Source organism: Porites lutea, chromosome 9, assembly GCF_958299795.1.
Source record: "Porites lutea chromosome 9, jaPorLute2.1, whole genome shotgun sequence".
In the NCBI taxonomy this organism is placed as follows: Eukaryota; Metazoa; Cnidaria; class Anthozoa; order Scleractinia; family Poritidae; genus Porites; species Porites lutea.
Genome location: NC_133209.1, coordinates 10,246,540 through 10,260,193, shown reverse-complemented (window position 1 = coordinate 10,260,193; position 13,654 = coordinate 10,246,540). Strand labels below are relative to the sequence as shown.

The window sequence follows — 13,654 nt, the reverse complement described above, 5'->3', positions numbered from 1 at the left end:
AGCATTGCGCTAGCGCTCGAAATCCTAACCAACTCTTTCTCACTGATCTTCAAACAAGGACTCTTCATGGATCGAGGAATTATGAGAATGACCCGCTTCAGGACACTGAGAATGCACTGATCCATGGCTCCACCGATCATCCCATGGTTCTCGGTGTGTCGCCATACTCGCATATTTATTGTAACACTAGCTAAGCTGGGAAATCCCACAAGATCACCTGTCTTTAGAAGAGAAAATCGGTGGAGGGGAGTTTGGTCAGGTGTGGAGAGGAAAGTTGTATGACGTGACTAGCACAGGAAAGTGGCTAGTTGTTGCTGTAAAGATGCTGCAAGGTAAAATTATTGCTACAGTGAAGATTAAAAGAACTTGGGAAGCTGAAAAGCCCGTTCCAAGTATCATAAGTAATTGCAACACAGGGCAGACCCTTCTCCGAATAATAATCGTTTGTGATCAGCTTCGGGTTCATCCCTTCATCCCACTCTCCTCCACTCCCCATGGTGTGCTGTGCACAAAAAAGGATTCATCCCCACCCATTTAATTTGCTTAATATAGGCCTCGTTAGCTTGCATGTTTTGTTTAAAAATACAGGTTATGTGATGATACTCTAGAGAACTGTTTCTTTCTATTTTTGTCTAATTCACGCGCATAACTATGCATAATTTATGAAAAGACAAAGGGTCAAGTTCCCTGGAACCTCTGTTGGGAAAACAAAACATACTAGCTAATAAAAGAGGTCTATTGAACATCGTACGTTTGGGATGATGAGGGAGGGGAAGGTCGTCAGTTTCAGTCTAATATTACAGGAAAGGTCCTAAAACTTTTGACCTCCATTGTAGTATTAAATTCACAAAGTCAAGACTTGTACATTCAGGCACAAAAACGAACCGCATTTAAAGTTGCCGTGTCACGATTACTTCCACCTTTTTTGGTAAAAGTGGAGCTGAAATTCTAACTTTGATTTCTTTTCCAAGTATTGTCATACTTGGAACTTTCATAGCAAGATATCAAGATATACCAAGATATCAAAGGGAGAGCAAAGTGTGATTGGTTTTGGTCGTTTTTGATCAATAGGACAGGAATCAACTTGAAATAGCTGGCCAAAATTTTTTATATGTAATCCGTTTCCATCAGGCTATCGAAAGCCGAACGTATCAACTTGTATTACAGCACGAAAAGTGAAATTTACCTTACTGTACCTGATTCCTTAAAGTGCCGGAAAATTCAGAGCCAAAGCTGCACGCAAGTTCAGTTTGCACTATCGTGTGAAGGTGAGTAAAGTAGAGCGCCCATAAAAGCTGCATTAGTACTCTGCCAATTACAAGTACTGATGTACATAAAGAATACATTTGAACTTTATATATCACGTCACATCTCTTATTCCCAAGAAACTGTCTCCTAAGGGAAAAGTTTTTAGATATGCTATGATCGCTGACGAAGGATGTTGTGTTTTAAATATCATTTTTTTCGTTATAGCCAATTATTCGCCTTCGGACCAAAAAGACCTTCTGTCTGAACTGGATTTGTTGAAGAAGCTTAAACCTCATCCTAACGTCATACGATTGTTGGGCTGTGTGACTAAAGACGTTGTTAGATGCAAAGGAAAGGGAGTTTTCCGTAAGTTTAACAACTCTAACTCTAACAAAGCTGCAATAGGACAGTGTCGAGTTCTCTAAAGCCTCTGTTTCAAAGCGAGGCAAAGTGCAAAGCTATAGATACTGTATTATCAGGCTAACATCCCGTCGGGGTACTCTCTTTAATGGCCTATACGGGGAGGCTCCACCCGAAAGGGGTACCTTTTTCAGACTTCAGGTTTATGAAAGGGTAGGGATTTTACTCGTTGAAGTATACGAAAGGGCAGGGAAATCTGTCATTTGGCTTTGTGAAGGGGCCAAAGGGCTGTTAGATGAATTGTATGGCTTTATAAAGTCGAGAAAACGTTCTATCGTTGTCTTCCTTTCCTATAAATAAAAGGGATGCAAAATTCTAGACAAGGTATGTGGAAGGGTTATACGAAAGGGGTACCTATATTGCGAAAAATCCTATACAAAAGGGTAAGGAGTTGGACCTCTGGGCGGAGCCTCCCCGTATGAAAATTTGTTGAGTAATCCCATCCCCCTTAGTTAAAAATCCTAGTGATCTAATTTGCTTTAGGTTAATTTTTGGCATCTAACAATGTTGTTGTCTTTTAAGGGCCACCTCTTTTAATCCTGGAGAATGCTCCTTATGGCGATCTTCTTGGATATCTAAGGAAACGTAGAGGACAAAATGATGATTACGACCATTTTAATAGAATGAAAGTCCCACAAAAGATAGCAAAACAGCAACTCTACCAATTTGCCACGGATATCGCTCGTGGTATGGAATATATCGCTTCTCATCAGGTGAGTTATGGGAAGAAAAAAATAAATCATTTTGCAAATATATGAGTTAGAACCAAGTTGCCGATTGGCCGGGGAAGAAATACTCCAGGGAATTCTTGGCGAGGGTTTGCCGCCTGGTTCTCCAAATCCTAACACTCTAAAGTTTCAGACCAAGAAATGTCATTTTCCACACCCGTTCTCAGACCTAGCCTTTAGGCAGAAATTATGTCATCTTTTTATTAGATTAGAGCACAATCAAAAAGTATCTTCAAATGCATTTCGAATTTTCATATTTCTACTTCGTTCTTATTCATTTGGATTTGAAACGATAAATACGTTCATGATCTCCCATAGTTCCCTTGAAAAACAATACCCAATTCCAGACCACAATGGGCAAAATGCCGTATACCCATTTTCAGACCAAAAAGGACCAAAAACCATTATACTCTTTGGAGGAGCACATACCTATCGAGGGAGTACCGCTCCGGGCAGACTATAAACTTATCAACAGGCGGCGACAATTTGTTGAGACCCTGTCGTCAAATGAAGTGTTTGTTGTTTAGTATTCCACAGCAGGTAGCTATAGGTGTTTATATTTTGCAAAGGACCAAAAACCATTATACTCTTCGGAGGAGCACATACCTATCGAGGGAGTACCGCCCCGGGCAGACTATAAACTTATCAACAGGCGGCGACAATTTGTTGAGACCCTGTCGTCAAATGAGGTGTTTGTTGTTTAGTATTCCACAGCAGGTAGCTAAAACAGCGACACAAAGGTGTTTATAAAGGGTGCGTAGAAATTAAGAAAGTTTCATTTTTCCCTTTCGAATTAGTTAGCGAGAGAATGGCCCTTTAGTGCAAAGTCGGTTGATCATAGAATATAATATAAGCCAACCAGATCTTTCACACAAAGTGATAAGTTCAATGAACTCAAAGCGAATAGTAAGATCATCGCTTTGAGGAAGCATGATGTTAACTGGAAGGGGAAACATCCCATTGTGTCTTACATCAAACAAAAGAAGAGGGTTTTCCTTTCTTTTAAATTTCTCACAGCTTATTCACCGAGATTTAGCTGCTAGGAACGTGTTACTTGGAGATAAACTGCAATGTAAGATCACTGACTTTGGAATGGCGAGGGACCTGGGACTAGGAGATGGAATTTATGCCAGGAAATCAAACGTAAGTTCCGGTCGAAGAGACATTACACGCAGTAATAAGAATCTACTTTTGTATTTATTTATTTACGTGTTTATTTATTTATAATGGTAATAGGACTGAGTGGAGTCTAATTCGGTCTGTAATCATACGGGTGATTAACAAAATCGGACGAGCGCGAAGAGGGAGTCCAATTTGTTCAACCACGAGTATGATTACGGACCTAATTGGACGACACGAAGTCCTGTTGCCAATTGATCATAACCGTTAACCGTTACAATTTCCGAGAAAATAAATGTATTCTTTTTTAGTAAAAGAGCATTTGAATACCAAATGTACAAAATTAGGGAACATATCACTGGCGGAGACACTGGCGCAGTTTATAAATTAAGTATCTCTTGATTTGTGCCTTTTTCTGAACTGGATTCCGATATCTGATTTTACTTCACAAACCGGCTAACCGAACAATCCTAAGTGCTTGAAAACTTCAAATTTTATACTTTTTCAGAGAAAACTGGTATGAAAAGATTAATTGGAAGTCTAATTTTCTACCACGAATCAAGGCAGGTAATTTGCGAAGTGTTGTAAGAGATACTCAAAAATAGTTTTATAATAGTTTTGTGCTTTTATTGACAGGGTGTGATGCCTTTGAAATGGATGGCGGTCGAGTCGTTAACGAATCGAGTTTCCACCACAGAAAGTGATATGTGAGTTGTCAGCAATTCAGCTAGGATTAGAAAGTTTGTCATACGCCTTTAAGTTTTCCAGGTTCGAACATGGCCATTTTATCTACGTGCTCGTGAAGCTCGAGCGCAAGTCCACGAAGCTGCCATAGTTTTTCAGTCAAGACGGGATTTTTCACGTGCGACCCCCTAAAAAAAGGACGCAGGTCGACCGGGACGGCGAGGATGCCTTCTCCCTTCTAATATGCCTTGACGCTACCAAATTTGTACTGCTAAGTTTCTTTACTCTTATAAAGACAATTTACCTGAAAATTTGGGAAAACCACTAACCAAGAATGCAAAAGTCCACTTCCAGTTGACGTGCTTCTCTTAAAAGCCTCTTTGCTTAAACTCCCTAAAAACCGTGCAAAAGCACCCTTGGAATGAATCAATTTGGCTGTTCGTTTGAGATAGGGCAAGTGGAATTGAAGTGGTTCTGTAACGCAGTTAGTTGTTCAACACTTATCTCAACGATATTGTGTGACTGCTTATCTGTCATTTTCTTTAATTTCCTCCATTTAGATGGAGTTACGGGATCGTGTTGTATGAAATATTTACCCTCGGTAAGTATTAGCCGTTCACTCATATAGCCCGCGGGTAAGCACTCCACCCGCTCGGGGTGCTCTGGCAGCGGCCGCAGAGAGCTTGTTCGCACGCTATCGCTCATACACGTCGGAACTGTTCTTCCAGACAGTAACCTAAGGGAGAAACCCAAGGAGAAAACTTGAGAAAATTAACAACAAGTTTCAGCTGTGCTTCTTGGATGTATTCCAAATTAGTTCTATTTGTCTACACAGCTGATCATTTTCTGTAGACGAGTAAAGCTGTGCGCTAAAATATATCTCGAAATTACCTTAAATACATAAAGCTTCATTTTTTTTTTCAGGAGGAAAGCCCTACGACGGAATGACAGCTAAAGACGCTTGCCTTTTTGTCCGAAGCGGTCACAGAATGCCAAGACCTTCAGCTATAAGCCTTGAACTGTGAGTTCGTCAGTTTGTTAAGTTCATTCCTTTCGTCCAGTACGTCCAGTATAAGATCGTGTTTGGTTACCCAACAACTAAATACTAGATTGACCAGGCATAAAGCAAATATGATATTTATTGATTTTTGCTCTCGCCGGTCTCTCAGACGTAGCTATCGTTATCATGCAGTTGTGAAATATAAGATTGCAGCTTTTTTTGTTGAGTTCAATTCAACTTGGTATTGTTCTAATTGTATCTAACTTTTGTTTGTGGACTCAACCATTTTGTAACTTTTTATCTTTTTTCAGCTACGAGCTAATGCTTCAATGCTGGAACAAAGAACCATCCCAGCGACCCAAGTTTAGTGATATAGTGATTTGGATGGAAAATTCCTTACAAAGAGTATAAGAGTTGACAAAAGTCGCCTCTCCACCTTTAAAAGAAACAGTTTCAGTGGCAAAGCTAAGGAAAAATCGAACCCCTGTATAGTCAGTCTAGAGTCTATTTTCATCTAATAGTATTCAAAACCAGTAGTGGTAATGATACTGTAGGCAGACCCAAAGAGTGGGAGAACAACACAAGAGAAATAAGGAATACTAGCGAGGGGAACAAGGATGTTGCTGAGTCATCTTCATGCCATATCGATGTTGATAATAAACTGGGCTATGAAGTACAATATTTGTCTAATGCTACAGTAAAACGGGCTTCAAAACGGCCAATTTGTTTCGCAACGTTGCTGTAAAACGGGTTGAAAAACTATGTTACGCGTTTTACCGCCCACGTTCAAACCTTTCTTGGAACAAATCACACTTTTATGTAAAATATACGCAAGGCTTTCAATGAGGCATTCAGAAGCTAACGCTATAAGCAGGAACGGTAAAAAGTACAAACCATCCAGCAGAAAAAGTACAAAATGTGGATGGCACAGGTTTCCTATTCGCTTTAAAATTATTGCCACATTGGTTCATCAGCTTTATTGCTCGCCTACAAGACTTAGAATAACGATATGTTCAACACTAAGTACTGCAGATAATGTTGAAAAGCCTCTAATGTACAAACAACTACCAAACTTTAAATAAAAAAAAGCTAAAAAAAATAATTATATACAAATAGATGGGAGTATAAATACAAATAAATATAAAAAATTAATATAATTTCTCCTGTGACCGTTGAAGTTAAATTGAGGTTGTAGAAAAATGCCTTGAAGATTGAAGACTTCAGACCCAGAATCCTGTTCTGATCTTATAAATATCTTCGACAAGTCTTCTTGGGCTCAGACGTTCCCCTTAGAAGCTCGCAACACTATGTTAACGAAACTATCACTTTGACTATCATCATAATTACCGCTATCATCATTGCCTGCGTCGCAGACGCTCTAAACCTTCTGTGTAGGACTATATTAATGGTTTAGATGAGTGCGTGGGCCGGCTGCAACGCCGGCTACTACCATCACTACTGTGAATAAAAACTGAGTCATGATCAAGTAGGACTTTTTTCAATAGATCACAAGTGCAAGCCCAGCTAAATTTGATCTGACCGAAGCATACTCAGTCTTATATTTGTCTCTTACTTCATTATAAAATTAGTCGACATAGGTCTAAAGTCGAGAAGTTTACTCCTGACGAAACAAATGTTTACTCCAAAATTCACCTTGGTCTAGCAGATGTTCAGTTGAAAAGAAAATAGTAAGAGCGAAATAAAAAATGAAGTGAAATTAAGTTGACATGCGTTATCAGTCTAAAAGTACTGCCGGCAGTTAGCATGACTTGGCTCAAACGTCGCGCTGCTGCCGTGCTAAAGTCGAATTTAATTCAATCAATTTAATTCGGCACGACAGTAGCACGACGTTTGAAACGGGCCTTAGACAGCACTGATTTCTTCTGTATTCGGCAATTTAATTCCCCGTTTATGTTTACTGTGGTATCTGCAGTACAAGCATACAGCTATTATCATAACGACAACTGCCCCCACAGAACCTATTGCAGGTAGTACAATATGTAAAGCCAATCCATGACTGTTCTCACCTGCAAGACGACAGTACATCCATTAGATAAATTTAAAAATACTGACTATATCCAAGAGAGAATAAATTGAAGGGCTATGAAAGGTGCTACGGGGCTAAACCACCTCTAAGATCGGTTATAACAAAGTTGCCAGATAGTCTATTAAGATTGTTAACCAAATAATGCTAAGATTTTAAGTGCACTTGATTAAATTTCAAAGTCATATTTATATCATCAGAAAAGGACTTTAGGTCCAAGAGAATACAATATAGGTGTTACAACCGGATCATTCCACTTAAACTGAGTTCAGTGGAACCCCGTAAATACTGTCACCAATGGGCCAAAAAAATTTAGCCGTAACGACGAGGTGACCGTATTGACGAAGGTTTCTTTACAAGAAAATGTATGGTCGCTTTTGCCTGGCGGCCAACAAAAAAGTGGCCGTAATAATGAGGTGACCTTATTACCGAGGTGGCCGTAAGGCGGGGCTCCTCTGTACTTACTTGTAGCTGAAGAAGTTGTGTGAGAATCTGGTATCGTTGTCAGTGGAAGGGCTGATGATGGCGACGAGACTGTTATGGAATTAGCTGCAATTACATGAACAACAAACTAAGATAATAAACATGTATAAGTTGTGGTTCAATTTTAAACTTGGCTTGAATTTCTTTTGTTTTTGGGTATGGTAATGTTTTATGATAATGACATGATAATGAGTCTGAAACAAAAAAAAAATAACACTTAAACCAAGGATAAAATTGAACCACAACATATGCATCATTCAATCGATCGGTCGATCATTATCAACTAATAAAAGTTAATTCAACTTAAGTTGTCAGCATAGTCTAAAAACGTAGTCAATTGATAACTGGCGAAGCCTAAAAAAATGACAGCAGATTTCTAAGTTGCTAAACAAGAAAGAAACAATGTTAGAACTGACTGAATCTGAAGTCAAAGATCATTAATTACTTTCCAGTAAAGGCCGTCATTGATGTAGAATAGTCATCGGAGAAGAAAAATAAACTGAATAAAAAACAACGACAAATTCGGTAGTGCAATAAGTATTAAGCCGATCCATGACTATTGTCAACTAACTACACTGAGAAGACAAAGACAAATTTAAAAACAGACTTAAACTTAAAATAAATCATCGCAGTGAAGGGCCATTAGGGAACGGTAGTACGAGACGAAATCGAAAATCCCGAAATCGGTCATTTGGTCTAATTCTAACAAATTTGCCAGATATAAATTCTAAGATTATTGACCAAATAATGTTTAGATTTTTAAGTGACCTTAACTAAATCTTAAATTTTAAAGTCAGAATTCTATCAACGGAAAGAGCTTTACAGGAGGAGTAAAACGCTAAAAACCGTCTTTAGCTGCAGAGACAAATATTTCTCGAGCCGATGGCAACATAAAAAAAATGTATTAATGTAAGTACCTCAGAGCCACTTGATACTTTTTTTAAAAAGAGTATCCCTATTTCTTTTTTTTCATTTTTGGCCACTTGAAGCTAATTTTTGGTAATACATCATCCAGGTAATGCTTGCAAGGCAATTAAACATTTAAAATTAGACCTACTTATTAATACAACCCATTTCAGTGCTACTAACTTTTCAAAATGAAAAATGTCATATCTCAGCAAATATTTGAGATATTGGTAACCGTTCTACTCACGGAACAGTTCTCTCAATAGTGAGTCACCTCAACTGAGTACTTACTTGTAACTGAAGAAGTTGTGGGAGAACCTGGTACCGTTGTTAAAAGGGCTGATGATTGCGAAGGAGGCGCCGAGACTGTCATAGAATTAGCTGCAATTACATGAATTAGAAAGATAATGTATATGCAATACTATTCTTTTATCGATCATTATTTAACCGATAAATTACTTCAACTTGTCACCATAGTCTAATAACGTCGTCCATTTAACTGGCAAAACTTAAAAAAGACGCGGATTTCTCAGTTGCAAAAAACAGCAATCCTTGTCGCCTCCAGCATCCCCTACTTTTCTGGCAACAAATCTACTTGTTTTGTTTAAATCAATCACACTGATATAAATTACAGATTGTAACTTTAGCTTTTGACTTTAAAGATGTTTGACATTGTGCTTGAATCCAGGGGATGCTTACAAGGCTATAAAACGTTTAAAATTAGACTCATTATACAAGGGGGTAATTCATTTCAGTGCTACCAACTTTTCAAAATAAAATGAAAAATATCATGTCTCAGCACTATTTGAGATATTGGGAATCGTTCAACTCACGGAACAGTTCTCTCAGTAATAATGAAATTTTAGGACTTTTAGTTCAAAGAGAATACAATACAGGTGTTGTGACTGAAAAATCGGTACCTTCTCGAGCCACTTTAACTGAATACTTACTTGTAGCTGAAGAAGGTTTGGGAGAATCTGGTATCGTCGTTGGAAGGGCTGATGATGGCAAAGTAGGCGAGACTGTTGTGGAATTAGCTGCAATTATATGAATTAGAAAGATAATATATGCATTGATATTCTTTTATTGATCATTATCCAACTGACAAGTTACTTCAACTTAACGCGAATTTCTTAGTTGCAAAGACGCGAAAGTAAAATGTTAGAAATGATTGAATCTGAAGGAGATCATTGATATGGAATAATCACCTGACCAGGAAAACCAATAAACAAAAATGAAAAGAAATAAACAAGAACGACAATTTCACAGAACATACTACAAAGAACATAAGAAAATATGCAACTTGACAATTACACAGATCTTGTAGGGTGTTTCAATGTTAACATGCAGATCGAAGGGGGTCAGTTAAGATAACATGCCCTTTGAGATCTGCATTTATTTATATAGAGGATATTACACGGTGGCTTGAAGATATGAATTTTATTTTCGAGTGGCAAAACAATATTTTACTCACTCGCTGCGCTCGTTCGTAAAATATTGTTTTGCCACTCGAAAATAAAATTCATATCTTCAAGCCGCCGTGTAATGTTCTTTTTATTATATAGACAAAAAGACGTCGATAAAATGATAGAGTTTTCTGCGCCAAAAAGTACTCGTGACGGCTCAAATTTACAGTGCAGCAATATAAGACATTTTTTACAATAATCTTGAGAAATAACACTGAGCTGAATAGGGCTCTACGATGACAAAATATAAGGAAAGCTTTGAAAAATGTGTAAGTAAAATTCAAAAGGCGCAAGACGCCTACAAATTTCGAAGGGAAATTACCGAACGGAAATTACGTCATCGATAAACTCACGTGTGAGATTATGGAAAATAAACCACTCGGGTCCCGGATGTAGTTTTTATGAATTTTACGAGTGGTATATTTTCCAGTAAAACACTCGTGTCTATATGATAAAATATGAATTCTTCAGATCATAAGCATCCTCATTCAATAATTGCTAGTTACATCTAGTTGCAACAACGTTGTCTTAGAAAAATGCTTAAAGGAAGAATAAAAAAGGGAAAAAGCCAAATAGCAGACTGAGTAGCTTACTAATAAACCACTATAAGAACAATTCATGTGCCGCATAGACGTTTGAAACAATTTTAAAGCAGGCCATATACAACAAAATACGTTCGATAAAACGAGGCTCCGTCTGATCGAGCTTCTTTTCTATATACTTTTTAATTAAGGCAGAAAATATCGTTCGTTTTATCGAGGACTGTGTTATATAGAGGTTCGTTATTTCGGGCGTCGTCTTATCAGTAAACCTAATTTATTCTTATTTGGCCTTTTCCTTTTTTTCCCTTTTCCCTCTTACCATTTTTCTACGCCAATATTATTGCAATATTCCATTTCCGAGTTCCCGTCGTACCTCTGTATTAAAACGAGGTTAAGTGCTCAGCCTTTCATATGGAAATGATTTTTCATTCTAATGCAAATAAAACTCATTTTCACAAGAAAGGTTGTGCACTCTTTGGCCTCATTTTGAAAGCGTGGTTTCTTGAACTCGGAAGTTGCCTAATTACCCACTACTAGCCAATGTAACTGAATCTATCACATACCTTGGAATAATGAACAGGGGAGTTCACAAATCAGAGGTTTATTTTTATCGTCGTAATGCAGCCGCATAAAATAAATTTTTGTGCAGTTCGTCTTACTCAAATTAACTGGGAAACGCAATTTTCCACTTTTGTAGCTTGCATGAGTAATTGCATCCGTACATAATCTGTCTTGCCTATAGTTTCCACTGCAATCATTTTTTCCATTTGCAAAATGGCAGCTGAATCGATTATTGGTGGCGTTAACGTAGAGACAAATGTCTTCGTTGTGGTTTAATTGAACGTTTATCACATCTCCATCGATACCACACGGAAATGATGCTAAAAAATTCATATTAAAATAGCAATGTGATTATCTTTGCTACTGTTTGTCTACAGTTAACTTTTACAGACTAGACTTTTAGGACTCATTAGAAAAAGTCATCAGGGGGAGGGTGGGGATCGAGTTTTCGAGCAGCATAAATTGCTTGTCGTTAACATTCCCCTTGAATTGTTTCATTTCGACTCACCCTCCCCAGCATGAATGTTTTGTTAATTTCTTCTTTACCCACCCCTGATATTTTTTTCCCAATGGTCCTTCTCCCTAGCAGCACACGTTAACACTTATGTTTCGAACATTGAATCAAAACAAAGTTCGGAGTTATTCGGTGAGGGCAAAATACAGAAGACGTTTGCGGAAAGGAATGTGGCAAGACTTGTGGAATGGCATAACCTTCGGTGAAATGAGGTGTACTATGAGGTGTTATTATTCATTCAAAATATTTCTCCTTTACAAATTATTACGCACAATTCATCATAACCAGCTTCTGTCGACCAAATTTAAAAGAACTTTGCGATACGTCAACTGATGACGTCAATCGTGCAGCGAAATTGCCAAATGATTGAACTGTTAACATAGAAGAGCTGGGGATGAGGTTGAGTTGTTTTGGGTTTTTAAAGCTCTTTTTTAAACTAGGAATCATGCTGGGTGTTATCCGGCTAAACCCTCTCCTCGATCTCCCTAATTCTTCAGAAGATACGAAAGTCGCATTCAATATTTGCAACTTATCAGCTCGTTTCAAGACTTCCTGTTTAATTTCGCCTATATGAGCCTCCCAGATATAAGCAGACCAGGCTGAAAGGTTTTACAAAATTGTATAAAAATGCCGCCAGGGTTAAACAAGCAAGCATTTTTGATTGAGGGACGGGGCATAAAAATTGTGATATTTAAGCTTCGCCAGAGTTTAACAAAATGATTTGCTTAGATGCCGAGCCTCTATCCTAGCGTGACGAATTAACTTCAGAGAAAGCATCAGTTTGATAGTCCTATCATTTCCGAAACGGTTGTTTGAAGCATTGTAAAACATAATTTTCTAATTTCTAGACATTTCGAGTCTGCTTTAACTGAGATTGCTATCAACGTGATTATGTTTAAAACACTGAATTGCATGATAAACCTGGTTTTATAGCCGGCCTCAATAAGAAGACTGTCTTTCTTACCTTCACTCGGTTTACTGAGACTGTAGATAATAAACAGTAGAAGCCCGAGAAGATCTTTTGATTCCTGTTTTCGCATCTTCATTCTCTCTCTAGAAAACGGACAGAACAAGTATTTCGCGAATTCTCCACTAAAATATCTGTTAATATGTCGTGTCAACATGAAACGATGTGCTGTACATCAAGAACAGGGAAAAAACCCATCGGCTTTGATGTCACGTGTTTGATCGTTCTGGAATGTACCCACATGCAAGTGAAAAACCCTAATCAGGGAGCTTAGCGACACACCCAAGAACGTCACTTTTAAAGTGAATTCGAGGCTTTTCAAACGCTAAGACTGTTATTCCAGTCCTCTTAAAATGTCAAACGTATTGATACAGTTTAAGTCAAAAGGTGTTTTCCCTTCGAATATAAATAGACGTGATAAAGCTCGATGGTTTTTTATAGGACCCAGTCACGGCATACACCAATCATCATGGCTAATTATAATGCGTGATGTCTTGTTCCGTCTCGTCAATTTCCTTTCTTTCCGAGCCCGCTCTTTGCGTTAATTGAAATTCTTGTAAAGGGGAATTAACGAAGTAATTCTTCTTTCATTTTGAGTCCATTTCCCATAATACTGAATGGTGTGATCTATTTTTCGAAATTCTATCTAATTGATCGATTTTGTATTTTTGATCGAAATTTCACTGAGTTCCAAGCGAAAATGAACGATGACGAGATCGATATAAAAAATATATATATTTTCCTGAAAATTTGCAGTAGTACCGATCGCTACTAAATATGGACTTTTTGATCCATATTACCTGGCGACGTCTTGGACGACAATGTGAAAAAAGGGCTTGGGATGGGCGAAAATTTACGGAGCTTTTAGCGCGATCAAGCAATGCTTTTGGCGACGAATTTCGACAGTTAGTACGTTTACAAATGCTTTGGGTGCCATTTGGATTAATATCACCTAGCTACTGAATTAAACAT

At 38.0% G+C, this 13,654-nt stretch overlaps 1 protein-coding gene and 1 pseudogene across 2 annotated transcripts; one reads left to right on the top strand and one right to left on the bottom strand.

Moving 5' to 3' along the window:
* Positions 1-4: 4 nt before the first annotated feature.
* On the top strand, positions 5-4,577 carry LOC140948266 (tyrosine kinase receptor Cad96Ca-like; annotated as a pseudogene).
* A 1,719-nt stretch (positions 4,578-6,296) lies between these two features.
* Positions 6,297-12,788, bottom strand: LOC140948265 (uncharacterized). Of its 2 annotated transcripts, XM_073397492.1 has the most exons (6): positions 12,680-12,767; positions 11,204-11,521; positions 9,583-9,669; positions 8,924-9,013; positions 7,709-7,792; positions 6,298-7,226 (listed from the first exon to the last, which is right to left on the bottom strand). In XM_073397492.1, exons 1-6 carry the CDS (start codon positions 12,759-12,761, stop codon positions 7,063-7,065), a joined length of 825 nt encoding a protein of 274 aa, XP_073253593.1. In that variant the 5' UTR covers positions 12,762-12,767; the 3' UTR covers positions 6,298-7,062. The 2 variants fall into 2 exon arrangements, with proteins under 2 accessions (XP_073253594.1, XP_073253593.1); XM_073397493.1 differs by lacking the exon at positions 11,204-11,521 and having other exon boundaries at positions 6,297-7,226; positions 12,680-12,788.
* Positions 12,789-13,654: the final 866 nt, after the last annotated feature.

Coding starts and splice junctions, on each gene's coding strand:
- LOC140948265 (XM_073397492.1), bottom strand. CDS start 12,761: ATGAAGATGCGAAAACAGGAATCAAAAGATCTTCTCGGGCTTCTACTG. Junction 11,522..12,679: donor TCTCAGTAAACCGAGTGAAG/GTAAGAAAGACA, acceptor TGAATTTTTTAG/CATCATTTCCGTGTGGTATC. Junction 9,014..9,582: donor CAAACCTTCTTCAGCTACAA/GTAAGTATTCAG, acceptor ATGTAATTGCAG/CTAATTCTATGACAGTCTCG.